The sequence below is a fragment of the Myripristis murdjan genome, chromosome 2, assembly GCF_902150065.1.
Source record: "Myripristis murdjan chromosome 2, fMyrMur1.1, whole genome shotgun sequence".
In the NCBI taxonomy this organism is placed as follows: Eukaryota; Metazoa; Chordata; class Actinopteri; order Holocentriformes; family Holocentridae; genus Myripristis; species Myripristis murdjan.
The window spans coordinates 20,629,146-20,650,697 of NC_043981.1; the positions used below are offsets into that span (position 1 = coordinate 20,629,146).

The 21,552-nt window shown below is 46.8% G+C and overlaps 1 protein-coding gene across 1 annotated transcript in view; it reads right to left on the minus strand.

The window, feature by feature from the left end:
• Positions 1–912: 912 nt before the first annotated feature.
• LOC115369803 (mucin-19-like) overlaps positions 913–21,552 on the minus strand; it is a 26,316-nt gene continuing 5,676 nt past the window's right edge. The window contains exons 2-11 of the mRNA XM_030066472.1: positions 17,009–17,125; positions 13,993–14,123; positions 12,421–12,495; positions 11,232–11,472; positions 10,937–11,068; positions 10,372–10,781; positions 4,832–9,275; positions 4,203–4,290; positions 4,031–4,108; positions 913–3,429 (exon numbers count right to left, since the gene is read on the minus strand). Of these exons, the coding sequence (XP_029922332.1) occupies positions 2,784–3,429; positions 4,031–4,108; positions 4,203–4,290; positions 4,832–9,275; positions 10,372–10,781; positions 10,937–11,068; positions 11,232–11,472; positions 12,421–12,495; positions 13,993–14,123; positions 17,009–17,125 (6,362 nt within the window). The 3' untranslated portion in view covers positions 913–2,783. The remainder of the gene's footprint in view (positions 3,430–4,030; positions 4,109–4,202; positions 4,291–4,831; positions 9,276–10,371; positions 10,782–10,936; positions 11,069–11,231; positions 11,473–12,420; positions 12,496–13,992; positions 14,124–17,008; positions 17,126–21,552) is intronic.

Sequence of the window (21,552 nt, forward strand, 5' to 3'; positions counted from 1 at the left end):
CAGGTGAGACTCCTCCCACTGCAGGTGTGTGGACAGGTGAACTCGGCTCACACACTCACACACACGTCCTCTTTGATAAATGTTCTAAGTCCGAACACACACTTCTTCTTGTCTCTGGGATTCATCTTTATTTTTGAGTTTGTCTACATTGGAGTAACCAGTGGGGAGTAATACATGGATTTTTTTTCTCTTTTTCGTTTTTCAGTCTTAAACCCTGTTAGTGTTTTTTTTTTTTAATCTCACTGAGCAAAAAGGTTCTGCTGTTTGTGCTCTTGAGCCAGGCAGCAACCACCTAATTTCTCTGTTTTCTGCCACTAATAGACTCTTGAAAAAAAAAACTGTAATAGTAGCAAGCTGCAGAAATCTCCATGTCACCGAGTCATTCAGTAAAATCTTGTTTTTCCTCTAATAAGGTTAAAAAACAACAACCAGTGGGATGAGATAATCTGAGATAATCCCACTTGTTTCCCGTGCAGTTTCACTTGTTTTGTGATTTTTTTCTGGAAAGGTGTAAATGTGTTGAGTCAGGCAGAACGAGGCAGATCAGCAAAATGACACTGGATTCAAGAAAATCCTGGACACTCATTGATCAGCGGTGGAAACAAGTGGGATTATCTCAGATTATCTCCTCCCACTGACAGATTTTTTTTTACCTTGTTGGAAGAAAAATAACATTATAAACACTAAAGTCCGACTCTGATAGCAGGGATGAGGACCATGTGGAGTCAGCTTTAGTCAGGAGGCGCCATCATGAATCCCACTGGACTTCTGGGCGAGACACACCCACATGGTTCGGGTCAGGATTCTAATTGGACGAGGGCCTCTACCGTGCTCGTGTCATACCAGACAGAAGGTAAACGTAAAATCAGTGAACAAGTGAGCTAGTGGATTTACTGACGTTTAACGCTCACCATTTTCCAGGTTCTTCTGCGTTGTTTACCTCCTGGTTGGATTTGTTGGAGTGTTCAAAGAAATTAGAGATTCTTAGCTGTAATTACAATCTGGAAGACTTGAAAGCGGCGTAACATCAAGACCGTCTCGTCCACATGGTCCTCATCCCCAACTCTTAGACGTGGTTTTCAGTCTCAGCAGGAGTTTGTCAAAGACTTTCCCACTAAAAGTCCAGCAAAGTGCCTTTATAAATACATGAGAAGCTAAACGCTAAGTTTAATATCAGTGTGTGTGTGGATTTGTCTGTCCAGTCGCTCCTGGACATTCATTTCACTTCATGTTCACTGTTTGTTTTCAGCCTCCACCTGTCGGATCTCCACCCGCTTTCACCGACACAAAGTCCAGCCTGGCTCAGCTGTTTCCGGACGAGCAGATTTGTCATCCATCCGTCCAGCCAATCAGGATCAAGGAGGCGTTTGATGTTGTGCACCTTGTCAAAGGACAAAAAACAAAGGTAAAACAGTGGAAGTGTGTTGTGACTCTGAGGCGACTGCAGGGTTTTCCAGGTCAGTTCCTCATTTCGTTTATACTTCAAAGTCTGTTTCTTCTGTTCTCTGGTCAGTAGCGCCGCTATGAGCAAAGTCTACATCATCAACATCATCTGCTTCCTGTATTTTAGCTCTGCCCACTCAGTTAACATTCTGGAACAATCTGTTAAACAGGAATTTGCGAGTCAAAAACAAAGTGCAACCTCGTGTCAACTAACTGTTGACAACTGTTTCCATACATGAACTCCGTACGATGTGCAGAGAATCATGTTCAGAATTTAGGTGGACTTGCCCTTTAACACATGTGGCACGCAGCAGGAGATTGTCAGACGCGTTCATGCCTTCAGGAAATAATCTGTGGGGGGCACTGCTCTGTGTAAGAGAGAAGTCACTGAATGCTTGTAGGATCTGTTTTCGGTGTTGCACTTGAAAAGGACGGCTCATTTTGGTGGAAACTGGGTCGTCGCTCGTTGTCCACCTTCCAACAGCAGGAAACAGGTGTTGTTTGCGTTTTAATAACGTTTCCCTAATGAGTTACTGATTTCAAATTGACCAAAATGTGGCAGCACAGACTGCAGGAGGCTGTAGATTCTTGGGACCGGTGGCTGCTCTCTTCACTCTGGCCTCAGCTGCTTGTTTTGCCCTCTTGGTACGAGGGAGCTTGGCAGGTAAAGTGCAGAAGAACCGATGCGGACGTTTGTGTTCAGCTCCTCTGGCTAACGTCGGTGTAACTGCTGGTGTCTGGTGTCCAAGGGGCTCCAGAGCCACCAGACAAGTGTTTTCAATAGCTCAGACTGCTGTGATGTCACAGTTCACTTCAGTCCAGTGCGATCTGGATCGTTTTCAGTTCACTTCAATTCTCAAGTCTCATGTGGTGCGGTCCAATCCAGTCCATTCACTTCTCTTCAGTTCAGTCTGGTTCTGTTTGGTTTGATCCACTTTGGTCTGGTCCATTCAGATCAATTCAGTCCCATCTGGGTTGACCCAATTTGATTCGATTCAGTTCCACTGAGCTCAGTTCAGCTCAGTTCAGTCTGATCTGATCCAGTTTGGTTCGATTCAGTCCACTGAGTTTGGTTTGGCTCAGTTCAGTTCAATATGGTTCGGTTCAGTCTAGTCTGATCCAGTCCAGACCGGTCCAGTCTGGTCCAGTCAGTTCATCTCAGTTCAGTTCAGTTTGGTTTGGTTCAGTTTGAGGCAGTGTGTTCCTGAACAGTTTTGGGCCTGATGAGGATCCATAGAAAATCCAGACATCATCACTTTCAGTTATAATGGAAGAGCAGTCTCTCTGAAGGGGCGGGGCATCAGAAGGGAAGGCTGCCATTGGTGGGTCCAGCCTGTCCATCAAGAGATCTTAACTAATCTGTGACTCGATTCTCCCGTCAGTCCTATGGCAGCTGGAGGCTCAGCAAAAACGTCTTCCTCGTCTTCCTCATCCTCCCGCTCAAAGATAGCCGTCATGGGCGCGGCACGGAGGCGGCAGCGGGCGGCGAAGCGGCGGCTGCCCGAGCAAGGAGGGGTGAGCGAGCGAGGAGGTCGCAGCGAGGAGGAGAGGAAGAAGAACGGCGAGGAGGAGGAGAAGAGGAGGGGACTCTGCTGCCATCCAAAGATGACGGAGAAGCTCTGACTGCAGGGCGACACAGGAATGGGCGGGGCATCCAGCGTCACGTGGGCATTGATGTCTTGTGTATCTGAACTTAGCGATGACCCGGCAGCTTGGAGCAGCGGCGGCGCCTCCCGCAGGCCGGAGGAAGGGCTACAGAGTCGCTCGACTGCTGAGATTCGGGAGGAGGAGTCAGAGCGGCTTCCCTTCTTCAGCAGCAGAGCCTTGAAGCTTTCGCTACTCGCCGACCTTTGACCTCTGAGGGCCAGAGGTCGCCTCTGGCAAGGCGGGGGGGCAGAGGGAGGCAGCGGGGCAGAAGAAGAGGAGGAAGGGTTCTGTTGTCTGTTGTCGTCTGAATGTTTTCTTCCCAGCATCTTCCTCTTCGACCTGACAGACAGAATCAGAAAGTAAAAAATTAGAAACTAATAAATATTTGTTAAAAATGGCAACAAAGCAGTGTTTCTAATGATTAAAACAATATATTTAAAGGTCAGATCAGCGACGTTGGATCAGACTTCTTGTGTTAAATGCTTGTGAAAGGCAACTGAACATTTCACAAACCTTTAAAATATTCTTCATTTTGCAAATAAAGATGCAGAGTGGTCCTCTGCATCTTTATTCAAGTTTCTGTGAAGATCAACTTATCTCATAAACATGCAAACAAAGCATGTGATATATACTTCACCAACCACATACTTATTTTCTTTATTTGCCAGTATTAAACTGGAAGTTTTCCAGTGTAAGACTGCTTATTTCCGAATACTGTACTGGTAACTTCCAGGCACTCGTCTGGTTGTATTCCAGTATAAGACAGGTAATTTCAAATCACTATACTGGTTATTTCCAAGTATCTCGCTGGTTACCTTCCTCTACCTACCAGACTTTCACACAACTAGAAATCTACAGGTTGCCTTAGGTTTGTCTACCCAGGATGCTACAAGGTCAGAGACTAAACTCCACCCACTACAGTAACCAATCACAGCTTTACCTGCTGGCCAAACCCCGCCCACCTGGGCTTTCATGCAGTGCCTTCCCATACTGCACTGCTCCAAAGAGGCAGGTGAAAAAATAAAGCAGACAAATGACAATGTGGTTGATGTTTTGGCATGCAGTGTATTTGTGTGTGTGTGTGTGTGTGTGTGTGTGTGTGTGTGTGGTACCTATGGATGACAGCGAACAGATCCTCAGTGGTTCTAGGTTGAGTGGAGACAAACATCTGATCTGCTGAAACTGTGACGAACACATCAGCTGGAGAGAGAGAGAGAGAAAAAGTTAAAGTTGAATGTTATTACTAACAATTTAATTTTTGTTTCTCACATGAAAAAATCTGCTGTTCTGAATTAACAAGATAATTATTCTGAGTAATTGCAAAACTTTGAGGAAGTGAAATCCAGAAATGGTTTCTTTAAAGAGAGAAAAGAGTCATGAAAGTAAACAGAAATTAATTCTCACTTCATACAGGAAAAATGAAGGTGCCAACTGGAACCAAAAATGGTGCTTCAAAGACCCATCAAAAAGTTCTCTGAGGTGGTGGTGAAACAGTTCTTAGAAAATAATAACTTAAAAAATAATTCTTTTGTCAAAGAGACTTTTTCAAAATAGTTGTTCAATGAACTGTTTTCAAATACTAATTGTTATTTTGTTTTTTGTTTTTTCAAATGAGGAACCATCATCTTACTGTGTTTTTCACTAGTTGCAGTTTTCATGGAACTTTTAAAGCACCATTGTGTAACTATTATTTTTGTGCATGCGTCAACACTGATCAGACATGGAGAACTTCCTAACTCACTGTCCAGAGATCGTTCCGCCTCCTGTGGTTCCTTGGAGCTCCTCTCCTCTCCTTCCTCCCTCCTCCTCTGCTCCTCCTCCTCAGGTTCCTGGATCAGCAGGTCAGGTAGCGACCCCTGCAGGCTGTCGGCAGACAGCGCACTGCTGAGGGAGAGCCTGCTCTGACCAATTGGAGCGCAGCAGCTGTCAGACTCGCTGCTCTCTTCGTTAGCCAGCCTTGTCATCCTCGATCTCTCGTTCATCCTCTCCTGCTCCTTCTCGGCATCTTGTTCGTCCCCTGATGAGGATGAGGATGAAGATGATGATGACGAAGAGGAGGAGGAGGAGGAAGGTTCCGTCATTGATGCCATCATCATCAACTGCCTCCCCCTCGTCTTCCTTCTTTTCTTCTTCACTTTTTCTTTCTTTTTGGTGGTGAAAGACATCATCATCATGTTCATCACACTCCCTTCCACTGTTGCCTCCTTCTCCTCCTCTTCCTCATCTTCAGCCAACGATGACCTCATCATCCTCCTGTGAATTTTCTCCTTGTCCCTCTGAATGCCGGTCCTCTCAGTGCCCCTGGGCTCTGCCATCCCCGTTTGGATCAAAGTGGCTCCATGAGCCCTTGAGGTCCCCAAGGTTCCCCAGGTACCCAAATTACCCATGATGCCTGAAGTGCTGCAGGACCCTGAGATGCTGCAGGTCCCCAAGGTGCCAGTGATCCTTAACATGTCACTAGTCCCAGAGGTGCCTGTGGTCCCCAAGATGCCAATGGTCCCTGAAGTGCCCAAGGTCCCCATGGTGGCCGAGGTGCCAATGGTTCCCAAGGTCCCCATGGTGGCCGAGGTGCCCATGGTTCCCAAGGTCCCCATGGTCTCTGAGGTTCCTGTGATCCCCATTGTCTCTGTGGTACCTGTGGTACCCATAGTCTCTGAGGTGCCCATGGTTCCCAAGGTCCCCATGGTCTCTGAGGTTCCTGTGATCCCCATTGTCTCTGTGGTACCTGTGGTACCCATGGTCTCTGAGGTACCTGTGGTTTCTAAGGTCCCCATGGTCCCTGAGGTGCCTGTGATCCCCAGGGTGTCCATGGTCCCCGTGGTACTTGTGGTCCCCATGGTCCCTGAGGTGCTTGTAGGGTCCAAGGTTCCTTTTGTTCTTGAGGTGCTACAGGTCCCTGAAGTGTCACAGATTGCCTCTTTTGGAAGTTTGGAGGCCAAATTTGGTTTGGTCAGCTTGGTTGAGATCTGTGACAGATCTGGCTTCTTGGGCAAAACTGTTGGTTTCTGTCTTTTAGGGGAGCCAGCAGGTGTTTGTTTCATGTCAACAGGTGTAGTTGTGCATGCTGGCGAAGGTTTGTGTGTCATGGTGCTGACGAGGGGGTGCGTCTGAGTCATGGCATCAGCTTGAGTGTTTGTTGTGTTGGCAGTTGTATGTGCTGTGTGTCTCAGCAAAGGTGTGTCATGCATCAGAGGCGTGTGACAAGGTGTGTGTGACAGGTGATCAACAGAGTAATCTGATTGGTCATTGAGGTCAGTAAATGATGCTGTGCTTTCTGTGATTCGTCCACCGGTCTTCCTCCCTGGTCCACATTTGGTCCCAGGGGACCCCAACACACCCAGAGCCCCAAGATCAGGCTTCTTCGGAAGGGTTGGCCTCTCCAGGGAGTGTCTCTTACCTGGGCTGCCCGGCTCAACGGCGCTCACACCATTACACTGATCTAAATCGGTGTTATATGGCGTGGAAGGGTCTGTGCTATCAAAAGCACTGCAGCTCTGCACATTTACATTTCTTTTGTCAGTTATTTGTGTTTTGTCTTTGCTCTCTGATGGTTTTGTACAACAGGCAGGACTTATAGCAGCCTCTGCTTTACCTGATAAGGTCAAGTAGGAAAAGTCTATTGGCCAACCATCCTCAGTGTTTCCCTGTTTCTCTGCAGTCTCAGATAGCTTAGTATTGGCTAACAGGTCATCCGTTGTCTGGTGGGTGTTTGCATTGATGTTGTTAACCTCCATCCCAGCAGACATTTTAATAAACTGTTTATCAAGATGAGATGATAGATTGTTTGTCAGTGTAGTGTACATTTCCAAATCATCACTTTCATTTTCATTCCTCTGTGTATCTTCAATAGTTGTACCATTAGTCAGCTGAGTTTCAGAGCACTCCTTGTTAGCTTTGTCAGCAACAATGCTTCCCAGGCTCTGAGGATTAGCATCAGTTGACATACTGCCAGGCGTCTTTGCGACACCGTTTGCAGTACAGTTTGCATTTTCTGACATGATCCCAGGCTTCTTTGCATCATTGTTGCCCAAGCCATGAAGGTTACTATCACCAAATGTAGCCCTCACTACCTTAGTCTCATTGCTACCTCGGTCATAGATAGCATTTGTTGACATGATTCCAGCTATCTTAGCCTCAGTGTTAGACAGGTTAGCGTTAGCCAACGTACCACTGTCGGCATGAGCTTCATTGCTTGCTGGATTAAAGCTAGCATCAGCTGACACTGTGTCAGGTAGCTTAGCATTAGTGTTCTCCAGACTATGGAGGTCAGCATTAGCAGATGTAGTGCTGGTTCGCATGATGCTAGCGAGCATGTCCTCCTGGTCCTTGATGGAGCAAAGCTTGTCATCCTGCAGAACATGGGCAGTGACCAGAGGACAAGGGGGCATGGCCTGATCTTTAAGGAGGGGATTTGAAGCCTGAACAAGCCCTGGAGCAGGGAAGGAGGAGGTTTGACATGAAGGCAGAGGAGGTGGTGGAGGAGGAGGAGGAGGCAGGTCATTGATTGACAACCCTGGGAGATCTGAAGGAGGAGGAGGGGGAGGAGGAGGAGGGGGAGGAGATGGAGATTGAGGTGGAGGGAATGTGGTTGATGACATCATGTTGGACAACAAAAGTTCATGGGGGGGCTGCATGACAGCATGGGAGTAGGGAGGAGGTGGAGGCCGGGAGGGGGGAGGCAGATGAGAAGGAGGAGGCAAACATGTTGGTGGAGGAGGAGGAGGCTGGGAGGAGGAAGATGGGAGAGATGGAGGTGGGGGAGGAGGAGGTGGAGGAGGAGGAGCAGGGAGGTAAGATGGAAGGACAGGAGAAGTGAGCGGCGAGTCAGGATTGGGGACGGAGAAGACTGGAGGAACAGGAGAGGTGCATTCTGGTAGAGGAGGAGGGGGAGGAGGATGAGGAAGAGGAGGATGTTTGGCAGAGGATTCTGAGGAGGTGCAGGAGGAGAGGGAGGAGGTGGAGGAGAAGGAGGAGGAGAGGGAGGAGAGGAGCGATGACTTCCTCTCGGGCACTGGGGGCTTTGGCCTCACCCTGGGCAGGGAGGAGGTGGAGAGCGGGAGGGAGGATGGTAAGGAGGAGGAGAAGGGGGAGGTTGGGGGGACCGAGAAGGCTCCAGGACTCGCCATCAGAGGGGAGGAGGGCGTGGCAGGGGAGGAGACAGGGGTCCCCGGGGTGGGAGTGTTGGACTGGCTGGAGTAACCGCTGGAAGGGGAGGCTAGGCGCTGCAGCCCGGCTGGGGACGAAGTAGCAGGTTGGGGGTTGAGAGCCAAGCTGAGCCCCTCCTCCTCAGAGCTGGGAGGAGCAGTGGCTAGGAGCCGGGGGTGGTGTGGGGTGGGGTCAGGTGGGGGTGGCGGAGGCTGGGGAAGCACCGTATGCGCTTGGTGAATGGGGCTCAAGGGTTCGAAGGTTGTGACCGTGCCACAGATGACACCGCTCTGGCGCCTCCTGGGGCGGCTGCGGGGCACCCAGGGGTCCTGGAAGTTCTCTGGCATCGGGGTGGGCATCCGCTGGCTGCTGCGCTCCAGGCGGGGGCTGGAGCAAGGACGGGGGGGCTTTCCACGGCTTGGACGGCGCCTCAGGGAGTCAGTTCGCAGCGGTGGAGGAGGTGGGCGCTTTGACTTGCGGAGGGAGATACTGCGGGTGCAAAGATGGACGCAGGAGGAGGAGGAGGTGCAGGAGGATGCGCAGGAGGAGGATCTCAACATTTCATCCATGTGAAGTGAGGCAGAGGAGGCTGTCTCCTCTGAAAACAAGGAGGTGCGGTCAGTGTAAGAGGGGGAGGAACAGCTGGAGGCAAGTAGGGGTTCGCAGCTCCAACCTTCCCCAGAAACGGAGCTCATCTCCTGGGTGATGCTGCCCCAGTCACTCCCTGTCTGGCTGCTCTGTATGCTGCAGCTGGGCGAGAGGGGGTGGTAGTTCCAGCTGTGCCCAGGATCGATGGTCAGGCTCGGGGTGGTGCTGCAGGAGCGCTGGACATCATGCCGGGTGGGAGTCTGAATGTCCAGAGCCTGGCAGCTGGACTGAGACTCTGAGTCGGTGATGGAGGAGGACCAGTTCGACTGTAGGCCGGGGGTTTCTGGAAGGGAGCAGGGGGAGGAGAGCGGGGATTGGGGGACGACTCTGTTTGTGGGGTCAAAGGGCAGCAGGGGCTGGAAGTCGGTGGGGGAGCCCGGCTCATCCTGAGGCTTCAGAGCGAGAGAGAGAGGACAGAGAAAAGTTAATGTCAATGTCAAGTTAATGTCAAGAAGCAGAAGATCAATCCTGTGCTTCATATGAAAACATTGGATCTCCAAAACTAGATTTTTTTCACTGACCACAATTCTCAATAGGTTTCTAGGGAGGTGAAGAGGGGCAACATCTCCAGATAGTGCATCTTTTTTTTTTCTCAAGGTGACAATTCAATTTAAAAAATGACTGTGTATCAGACCTTGACTCAAGTAAAATCCGGTGTGACAAGGAGAGTTTGGACATTACAAGACTCAAGGACTTGAAACTGAGCCAACAAGATGCTGAAGTGTTGTAGGTCCGGAAAAGCCACCAGTAAATACTATAAAAATTCTGCATCATGTGCATCAGATGGAAAGAAGACCACCACTAGGGTTTGGGGCGGGAGCATGGTTAGGTTGTGCCCAAAGCTCCTCCAAATTATCCAAAAAGAATCATATGGTTACCAGAAAGAACCAAAAAGTCCCTGAACATCCCCAAAAAGTGCTCAGTTCTCCTGAAGTAAGGATGTGCGCGACTTGTCAGCCAGGCCATTAAAATGATCTGCTATTGCCAGACAGGGATGGAAATACTAGTTGGTCAAACAGTTAAATTAATGAATTTATTTTTATTTGTTACTGTGGTCACTCAGCTTTATTAGGAATCCCACCAGATTCATGGACAAGATACGCCCAGTTGGTTTTTAAATTTAGGATTATGGTTGGGTGAGGGCTGTTTTCCCCTGACCAATCACAGCGCCTGCACCAGGGTTGGTTATTGAAATATTAGATAAACCATTTCAACTAAATTTGTTCTTATAGAGTGAAATATGTTCAGTTTTGACTGTTTCCTTAATGTTTTGTTGATTTTGTCGAGTCATGTAGTCGCATAGAAAGCTTCTGTTTAACCGACAGTAAAAATGCGCTCAACGGTTCCCCTAAAGTGGGTACTTTGGGGCAGTTTGAGTAACTTTGGGGTGCTTGAACATTTTGAGCACCCAAAAGTTCTGCAGTCACCCCGACTGTTGGAGAACATTGGAGAACTTTTGGGTGATTATTTCTGCTGCTCCTCTCTGACCTGGCAGCAGGACGAGGAGGTGCCGATCGTCCTGTAGGGGGCGCTGCTGTAGCTGTGGTCAGACTCTGAGCTGAGCGAGGAGTCTCTGGCGAGCCGGGGGAGGCTCCGATACTCTGAGGAGGAGGAGGAGGCCATGCGGGAGGAGGAGCAGGTGAGGGAGGCCATCAGGCTGCAGATCCCCTCTCCTCGCTGGGCTCGGATCCTCCTCGAGGACAGCTGCACCTCCTTCCTGACTCCCCTGATCTCCTCCTCCTGCCTCGTCTTCTTCTCCTCTTCCTCCTCCTCCTTGTCCCTCTTCCTGTCCTTCTTCTCCAGTTTATGCTGTTGTTGGCGGGAGGAGGCGCAGGCGGAGGCAGGGCGGCCTACCGTGGAGAACTGACCGGGGAGAACCGGAGAGACTAACGGAGAGTCTGGAGAGGAGGAAGAGGAGGAAGAAGAAAGGAGGAGGTGAAGGAGAGAACAGATGTCGCCATTTTGACCTGAAGCTGACTGACTGATTGACTGATTGATAGGTGGAGTGATTGGCTAATTGATGGATAGAGCGATGTAGGGGCGGAGCCTGTACCTTGCTTCCTGCTGATGTCATCAGGTATCCCGGTAACCGTCTTGCGGCGGCCCATGTTGCGTGATCGCCGCGACAACGAGTCGCCACTGGCAACCGCTCTCCGGAAACTGGCCTGCCGCTCGAAACTCTCTCCTGACACACACACACACACACACACACACACACACACACACACACACACACACACACACACACACACAGAAAGCAGAAGTAGTGACGATAGTTGTGGTAGATGCATGCAGTGTGTGTGTGTGTGTGTGTGTGTGTGTGTGTGTGTGTGTGTGTGTGTCTGTACCTGTTATATTAATAGCCACTATATCTGCTCCGATGGCCTCAGCCTGCCTCCTCATCTTCTCCTCCGGTGTGGGCAGCCGGGTGGGCGGAGCCCCCTCTGTTTCCATGGCGACTGCCAGGTTGTCGTAGGCGGGGCTGGCCACGCTGCAGCAGGAAGTGAGGTCGATGGGGTTGAGGACCAGCGGGGTCAGAGGTCGCGAGGCAAAGACGAACCTCTCGTCCTCATCTGAGGAGGCAGAAGACTGAGGGACAGAGACAGGTGTGTTACTGCGCTGCTGCACACACACACACACACACACACACACACACAGTTTGGGTTCTACTGATCAGCCAGAAGTTCTCCAAAGTGTTTGCTTTTGGGAAAGTTTGGAGAACGTGTGTGTGTGTTTTGGGGGAACAGTAGAACCCAGCAGTTCTAAACAGATGATGCTGCGCTAACTCACAGCAGCCAAGTGGGACTCTATCGTGTATGTGTGTGTGTGTGTGTGTGTGTGTGTGTGTGTGTGCAGCAGCTAGCGGGCTAAACTCGTCCCCTCTCTTTTCATTTCTCCAGCAGCTGCTGCTGACTCTGCAGAATCTGATGCAGTGAAGGAATCCTCTGAGCCCCTTCATGTGTTCATCCAGGTGACACAGCCTCACTCTGAGTTTCTGTGTTAAACTCTGTTGAACCTGTCAGGTCCAACTGCACCAAATACAGTTTGAATGGAGTTTAAATCACTGGTTTTCAAAAGGGGTCCAGGGTCCCCCAGGGGTCCTCGAGGGGTTCCCACAGGGTCCGGTGATCAAGTATGACATCAAACCAATTTAACCCACTGAAGCCTGAGCAAATTCACTTCATATCTTTTAAAAATCATCGGCAAAAAAAAAAAGCAATTAGCAAATTAGTGAAAACTTAGTGAAAGACTAATTCTTACTGCATACAAAACTCAGAAAAAAACAGAATGATTTATTTAAAGCTCAGATCAGTGAAGCCGGATCGATGTCAGATGCACTGAAACATGTCTCGGTGTAAGGGTCCCTGTAGGGCCAAAATACCTTGAAGTCACAGTAATCATCTTTCTGTCCAGTGCTGACTGCATGGAAAACCCCCAGGGGAGTCGAGTTTAGCCCAGGTACGATCTAAGATAATCCAAATCTAGTCTAATCTAATCTAATTTGATCTAATCTGATCTAGTTCAGTCCATCGGTACCTTTCTCCTCCAAAGTGAAAACCTGAAACAAACAGAGAAACAAGACTGGGAGAGGAAATCCCACAGCCTGGAGGTCTGAGGAGGAGGAGGAGGAGGAGGAGGAGGAGATGAGGAAGAAAAGATGAAGAGGAGGAGGAGAGGAAGAAGAGGAAATGAGGAAGAGGAGAGGAGGAGAGGAAGAGGAGGAGAGGACAAGAGGAGAGGAAGAAGAGAAAAGGAGGAGGAAGGGGATGAGAGGAGGAAGAGGATGAAGAGGAAAGGAGGAGGAGAAGAGAAGGGAAGAGAAGAGAGGAGGAGGAGCAGGAGGAGATAAAGAAGAAAAAATGAAGAGGATGAGGAGAGAAAGAAGAGGAGAGGAGGAAGAGGAGAGGAAGAAGAGGAGAGGAGGAAGAGAGGGAGGAGGAAGAGGAGGAGGAGGAGAGGAAGAGGACAAGAAGAGAGGAAGATGAGGAGGGAGAGGAGAGGAGCAGGAGGAGCAGGAGAGGAGGAGGAGGAGAGGAAGAGGACAAGAAAAGAGGAAGATGAGAGGGAGAGGAAGAGGAGGAGAGTTATTCAGCTGCAGTGAGAAGATGAAGCTGTGCTGCAGTGACTGAGTGTGAGCAGCAGGGGGCAGCAACACCCAGCCGGAACAGCAGCAGCACTAACAGGAGCATCATCATCATCATCATCCTCATCATCATCATCATCATCCTCATCAGCATCATCATCATCCTCATCCTCATCACATCATCATCATCATCATCATCATCATCCTCATCCTCATCCTCATCATCCTCTTCACATCATCATCATCATCCTCATCATCCTCTTCACATCATCATCATCATCCTCATCATCCTCATCCTCATCATCATCCTCACTCATCATCATCATCATCCTCATCATCCTCCTCATCTCATCATCCTCTTGACATCATCATCATCATCATCATCATCATCATCATCATCATCATCCTCATCATCCTCTTTACATCATCTCATCATCCTCATCCTCATCCTCATCCTCATCTCTTCACATCATCATCATCATCATCATCCCTCATCCTCTTCACATCATCATCATCATCCTCATCATCCTCATCATCATCATCATCCTCATCCTCATCACATCATCATCATCATCATCATCATCATCCTCATCCTCATCATCCTCTTCACATCATCATCATCATCATCATCATCATCATCCTCATCCTCATCATCCTCTTCACATCATCCTCATCATCATCATCATCCTCATCATCATCATCATCACATCTCATCATCATCATCCTCATCATCATCATCATCATCACATCATCATCATCATCATCCTCATCCTCATCATCATCACATCTTCATCATCATCATCATCATCATCATCATCATCATCATCATCATAACGAGCGCTGAGGCGGTCATGTGACATCTTTGACTTCTGTAGTCATTTTAATGATAATGAGTTTGTTCAGTCACACACAAGCTCATTAATATTCATGAGCCACACAGATGCAACATACATCCATATACAGCAGAGAGGAGGGTGTGTGTGTGTGTGTGTGTGTGTGTGTGTGTGTGTGTGCACGTCACCGACCATCCTGCCTTTGTCTTTCTTCCCTCTGTGCGTGTTGCTGCTTTGTGATTGGTCAGGGTAGAAGAAGGGGGCGGAGCTTTCCGGATGGAGCTGAGAGCTGCCGTAGCCATGCTGAGTCAGCCTGTCGCAACCTGCACACACACACACACACACACACACACACACACACACAGTCAGACATGCAGGAGAGAACAAAGACTGGTCAGACACACTGCAGGTATTTGTTCCTTTTCCCATAAACTATAAAACACACACACACACACACACACACACACACATACACACGTCACCAGTGATTCTGTCGGTCAGCATCATTCATTATTTTTGCTGCTAATCAATCAATCAATTAGCCAATCAAATATCACAGAGAATTAATTGACGGTGCACCAGGAGTCGTTACTCACACACACACACACACACACACACACACACACACACACACACACACAGCTGGGTTATCAGTGCTCACTGCAGCAGGTGTAACGCAGTCTGCAGTGGGCTGGGGGATTACAGGCGTGTGTGTGTGTGTGTGTGTGAGATAGAGCGTGTGTGAGTGTGTGTGTGTGTGTGTGTGTGTGTGTGTGTGTGCTGCATGCAGACCCCACTGCAGCTGACTCCAGTCTCTGTTCATGATCACCAGCAGCAGGACTGACTTTATTGTTTTTATTTTATTTTTTTATTTCATTTTGATTTTCATTTTATTGCATCTTTTATTTTATAATTTATTTACTTAATTTTATTATTTATCTGTTTTTTTTTTTTTTAATTTTATCACATTTATGAATTTTTATTTTATTTATTGTTAATTTTGTTGTATTGTGTTAGAGCTGCTGCAGCTAATGAAGTTGATGGAAGAAACGTTGGCTACGCTTTACGCTTCACGCCACGACGCCCTCTGATTGGTCCAGACAGACTGACGACAGGAACAGCTGCTAACAGCTGCTGAGCCACAAGAGGGCGCAGCAGCCACCTACCTACCCAAACCTGTGGGAGGGGGCGGAGTCACCACTGATAACGTCCAATCAGAGGAGAGATAACAGACCAATCAGGTGTGTGTTTCTTTAAGGAGGAGAGACAGAACAGCGACCTCATTTCATTTACCTCAAGGAGAGGAAGAGGAGAGGAAGAGAGAGAGAGAGAGAAAGAGAGGACAAAGAAGGAAACAGAGAGAATAATGACCTACATTCACACAGAGAGAGAGAGAGAGACAGAGAGAGAGAGAGACAGACAGACAGACAGAGAGAGGGAGAGAGAGAGAGAGACACACACACAGAGAGAGAGACAGACAGAGAGACAGACAGAGGGAGAGAGAGAGAGAGACAGAGAGAGAGACAGAGGAGAGAGAGAGAGACAGAGGGAGAGAGAGAGAGACAGAGGGAGAGAGAGAGAGAGACAGAGAGACAGACAGAGGGAGAGAGAGAGAGAGAGGGAGAGAGAGAGAGACAGTGTGGTAGAGCGAGGTCAGGATGAAGGACACAGTGTCTCCATCCATATGTTCACTGCCAGGAAATTATTCATTCTTTCACACACACACCTCCTGTGTGTGTGTGTGTGTGTGTGTGTGTGTGTGTGTGTGTGTGTTTCACTCTCTAAACAAAATTAATTTTAGTTCTTTTCATTTTTAATTTTATGGAGGATTTTTTGGGGTGATTTTCATGTGTTTATTTGTTTATTTAAGGAATTTGAAATATTTTCAGGTCATTTCTGGAAAAGAAGAAACATTTCCAACTCATCGTATTTTGTTCATTTATTAAATATTTGAAATAAATCTTAAATAAAGAAATAATAAATAAGTAAATAAATAAATATTTGTTGTTTTTTTTTATTTTATTTATTTTTAATGAATAAAATAAATGAAATATTATCAAATTATTCTTGGAGTCTCTGACGCTGAGCTCCACCCAGCAGCACTGATCACCCCCCTTCTGATGGATCATTTTAATACACATCTTTATTTTTCTATTGATTTTGCTGCTAATTCTCTGTTTGTTGTTGTTGTTGTTGTTGTTGTTTTGCTTGTTGCCTCTTTCCCGTGTTTTTCAAAGAAATCCAGAGACTTTGCTTCAGGATTCAAAGGCTAAATTGAGCTGTAAAAAAACAAATGAATAATAATAATAATAATAATAAATAAAAAAGATAATAAAGTCTGGTTGGCTGTCAGGGCGGGGCATGTTGACGTGGGTGGGGCCTGGGCGGTGGTCAGGAGGTCAGCAGGTGAAGCTGATCAGAGCTAATCTACAATACACAGGCTTAAGGTTTCACACACACGCACACATACATGCACACACACACACACACACACACACACACACACACACACACACTCAGTAAGATGTAATCCGTCCAGGTCAGGTGTGTGTTTGTCACCTGCAGCGGCAGCAGGACGGTGTTTAGTTGCCATGGTGATGACGCAGGTGTGTTCCGGCTCCACAGATGTTTAGTTTTCACACAGAATTTAGAAAATGACTTTTGTCGGGACGTTACGGCCTGAATTTCACCTCGTCCCAAAAAAATTCACGTGTGTGACGACAGGAACACGCCAGCCACGACAAACTAAAACCTTCCTCTGGCCTGTCACCATGGCAACAGCTCTCTGATTAGCAGAGACCAAAAATTTAAAAAAAACTGACGAGCTGTCTGAAACCTCCGGAGCAGATCGATTTGATTTCTGTCCAAAACACAGAAACGATGAGACGAGCCCAAACAGATTCACCAAAAACAAAACCCTGAAAAATTATTAAACAATTAAACAAACTGAAAATTAGCCAAATAAGAAAATAATTAACTTAAAATATTTAATTATAAAAAAATAATAAAAATATACACAATTTTTAAAAAACAAATTTCTAAAAAAAAAACCAACAAAAATCAGATAAATTTCTCTCTGTGTGTTTTGCTGTTTGAGTTCCGGTCCAGATCGTTTCTTCTAACATCTGACAGACAGAGACTGTCTGACTGACTGACTGATTGATTGATTGATTGATTGATTGATAGCCAGACAGATTTGACCTCTGACCTTGCAGGTCGTCCACGCTGCCAGTATTTCGTGATGCGGGGCGAAACACCAGACCCTGCAGGGGCTTCTGGGAAGTGTAGTGAACAGACCACTTCCTGTCCTCCTCCACGCCCCCTGCTGGAGAGAGAGAGACAGACAGACAGAGAGAGACAGACAGAGAGAGAGACAGACAGACAGAGAGAGACAGACAGACAGAGAGAGACAGACAGACAGAGAGACAGACAGACAGAGAGAGAGACAGACAGACAGAGACAGACAGGGAGAGAGAGAGAGATGATGTGGACATAATTAATGTCACACACACACACACACAGCAGTGCTGCCACCTCTGCCTTGATACTGTCTGCCTCAGCACTGTTCAAGGTGACCTCAGAGACAGAACACACACACACACACACACACACACACACACACACACACACACACACACACACACACACGCACACACACTAATGAAATGCATTGTCACACACACAACCACAAAAAAAAACATCCTCTGCACAGTGTGTATCATCACAGTCATGGTCCTGTACTCACACACACACACACACACACACACACACACACACACACACACACACACACACACGAACACGTGACTCGATTTTCTGAGGTTTTGTTGTTTGTTTGTTTGCAGGTTGTTTATTTATTTTATTCAGTTTATAGGACTGTGTGCACTTTCATAAGTTATTCACAAGAATGAAAAAATGAGTGCACCAGATTTAGCAGGGAAGCTAATTTCCATCTGCAGTCCTTACAAAACATTAAAACAGTCAACACAATAAAACAAACACACCTGCACATATCAGATACCAACACATACAACATAAACACTACAAGTAGGCACGTGTGTGTTCTACATGCCATACGGGCCATGTCACAAACCACACCATGCCACACATACATACAAACAACCTAAACATTCCTAATGTAAAATGCCATGTAAAAGTGCCAGTTAGGTCGTAGAAATTATTATTGCAGACTTAAAGTGCCAATGTAGGGTGCTTGTAAACCTATTAGCGTTATGATGTAAAGTGCCGATGCAAAATATTAAAGTCATGAAAGTTATTGAGATCATCAGATATACATAAGCATTATTGATTATTTTATAGACCAGGCAAATGTGTGAGTAGATGATTAGATTGTCAAAACTTGATAGTTTGTTAGAGAGAATGTTACAGTGGTGGTACTGTCTTGGCTTCCTGTCCAGTATTTTTAAGGCTTGTCCATACAAAGACTTGATCAGGACCAAAGTGGTTTGGTTGGCCTGCGCCCAGCATGGCATGCAGTATCTCATGTAACAAAGGATCATAGAATTCAGGTACATTTTGGCAGCTTCAGTTGTTAAAGAGCTCCTAATATGACGGAAATTCAGGATGTTAACCTTCAAGACATGAGTTATCTTCTTAATGTCTTTTAAATCTCAGATTTGAGTCCAGAGTAACTCCTAGGTACTTAAATTCATCAGTATTTTTTATCAATTGACCTTTCACAAATATATTTGGATACTCATCTTTTTTGTTTTGTTTGTTAAAAAAAAATAGCCACTGTCTTGTCCATGTTCAGCGTAAGACCCGCTCGGTCAAGCCACTCCGCCACTCTGTCCACAGCCTCACATAATTTGGCTGCAACTCCATTGTGATTTTTACCATGGGCAAATAGGACTATGTCATCTGCATACATTATTGTTTTTACATTAACACAGATTGTGGGGAGGTCATTGATATATATACAAAACAAAAGAGGACCGAGAATCGATCCTTGGGGGACTCCCGTAGTACAGGGTTGGAGAGTAGAGAGTTTGTCTTTGATTTTGACGCACTGGGAACGATCAGCCAGGTAAGATTGCAGCCATTTGAGGATGTTAGCAGAGTTTAAACTTGGCTGATTTGGAGAGGAGGACAGAGTGACTCACAGTGTCAAACGCCTTGCATAAGTCCAGGAAGACAGCTCCTACTACACCCCCTTTGTCAAGCTTTTCCCTGATGACCTCAAGGAAGTAACAACAGGCTGTTTCGGTGGAAACCAAACTGCATGGGGTGTAGTAATTTTTCTTTGTCAATATGAAACTTCAGCTGCTCTACAACTACTTTTTCAAGTAGTTTAGAGATAGCGGGAAGTATACTGATCGGCCTATAGTTAGTCACTTCCTGTCGGTCACCTGACTTAAAAACTGGGGTTACAATGGCTGACTTTGGGGCTGATGGAAACACACACTGATCTAATGACAAGCTGGTGATGTGCATTAGAGGCAGGGTGAGTGTGTCTTTATGTTTCTTAAGAAACACTGGGTCGAGTCCCCAGATGTCTTTGGCTTTGGAATTTGAGAGAGAAGCGACGATTTTAGTTACAGTTGTTTCATTGACATGGAAAAAGTACAACACAGTGTTGTCAGGTGCTTGAGCTCTAGGCGCCGTACATGGATGGGTGTTTGGGAAAGATCTACCCAGCTCAGACACAGAACTAATATAATGGGCATTAAAAACATTTGCCACCTCAAGGCGATCATTGATTGTATTGTGACCAGTTACTCTGAGCTCTAGTGGGCTGCTTTTGTATTGTGCCTTGCCAGATCATTTGTCCATGCAGTTCCAGATTATCTCGTTGTTTCCCTTTGCTTGTTGTATAACATCTAAAAAGAAGTTTGCTTTAGCTGCTCTGAGCTGCCCGGTCACGTTGTTTCTGAGGCTTTTAAAGACTAGTCGGTTGGTTTCTTGTCTAGATTTCACAGATTTTTTGAGTGCCATACCCCTGTTTTTTGTTAGCTGTCCTAGTTCCTCGGTGAACCGTGGCAGAGCCGCTCTTCTTTTATGCTTAAAAGGTTTTGTTTTTGTAAATTTAAGCCTTATCTAATGTTTTGTCACTTTGCAATGTTTCGACCTTTGGAGACAACATCACCTGTGTGGATGATGTCATCATCACCACTGATCCTGATCAACTGATCAATACTGACACACATCAGGATCAATACTGAATCGATCAGTGAAGTGATGCTCTCTGTGTCTGATGATGACGATGATGATGCTCTAAAACAGTGAACTGATCCTTTAAAATGATCCAATGAGTTCTGTGAGAGGCAGGTCGTCACGGTAACCGCTCTGTCCAGCAGCTGCACCAAGCCTAGCCAAGCGATGCTAACGTTAGCCACATGCTAGCTCAACACGTACAGTCCCGCCTGTCAAATGACGCTAAAACGCAAAAACGCTAAAACAATCAAATCATTTTTCCACACACAAACAGACGTTAGAAAATTAACATGAAATGACCCAAAATACAGAGACGAGCAAAAAGTTGCCAGAAAATGACAATTTCAGTAAAAACGTAAATTAAAAAAGACTAAAATGCTAAAATGACTGGGAAATGAGTGAGACGATGATGGAAAGAAAGAAAACAAAGAACAGATGAAACAACAAAGTGAAGATGAGGCTCCTGGTAGAAACTCAGTCCTGAGCCTCTGAATAAATAACACAAACAAACAAACAAACAAACAAACAAACAAACAAACAAATACATGTCGTCCTGTGCAGAAACACACACACCTCTCTCTCTCTCTCTCTGAGTGAGGCTCTCTCGCCCGCAGCAACACCACTGTTAACCAGCGCATTATCACTGAACACACACACACACTCACACACTCAGACTCACACACACACTCACACACACACACACACACACACACACACACACACACACGCTTTATCATTGTCGATATAGAATGCACATGCACACATATTATAGATTTAACATATAACATGCACACACACACACACACACACACACACACTCACACAATCACACACACACTCACACAATCACGCACACACACACACACACACACACACACGCTTTATCATTGTCGATATAGAATGCACATGCACACATAGTATAGATTTAACATATAACATGCACACACACACACACACACACACACACTTGGGATGATTTTAAGCACTGTAGGCTGCAATTTTATATGCACGTGCACACATACACATACACACGTGCACACACACACACACACTATACGCTGTACATATACAGTACATGCATTGATAGATAAGCACACACACACAGACATTTAATTGCCTTTTGATACAAGTTGCGCTCACACACACACACACACACACACACACACACACACACATGCACACACACACGTGCACTCTCTCTCTCACACACACACACACACTCACCTCTGGTCTTGCTGAGGTATTTCAAGACGGATTTGAACGCCGCTCCGATCAGAACCATGACTACACACACTCTCTCACACACACACACACACGCTGACACCCCCACACACACACGCCCCCACACACACACACGCAGTGTCCTGGTGGCTGCAGCAGTGAGAGAAAGAGAGGGAGATTTGGGGCGAGCGAGGCAGCAGCAGCTCCACTTGAGGCGACAGACACTCCTCCTCCTCTCTCTCTCTCTGCTCTCTGTCGGTGTCGCTCGCCCACAGTCTCTCTCTCCCCCTTTGTCACTCTGCCTCTCTCTGTTTCCCTCGATCTGTCTCACACACACACACACACACACACACACAC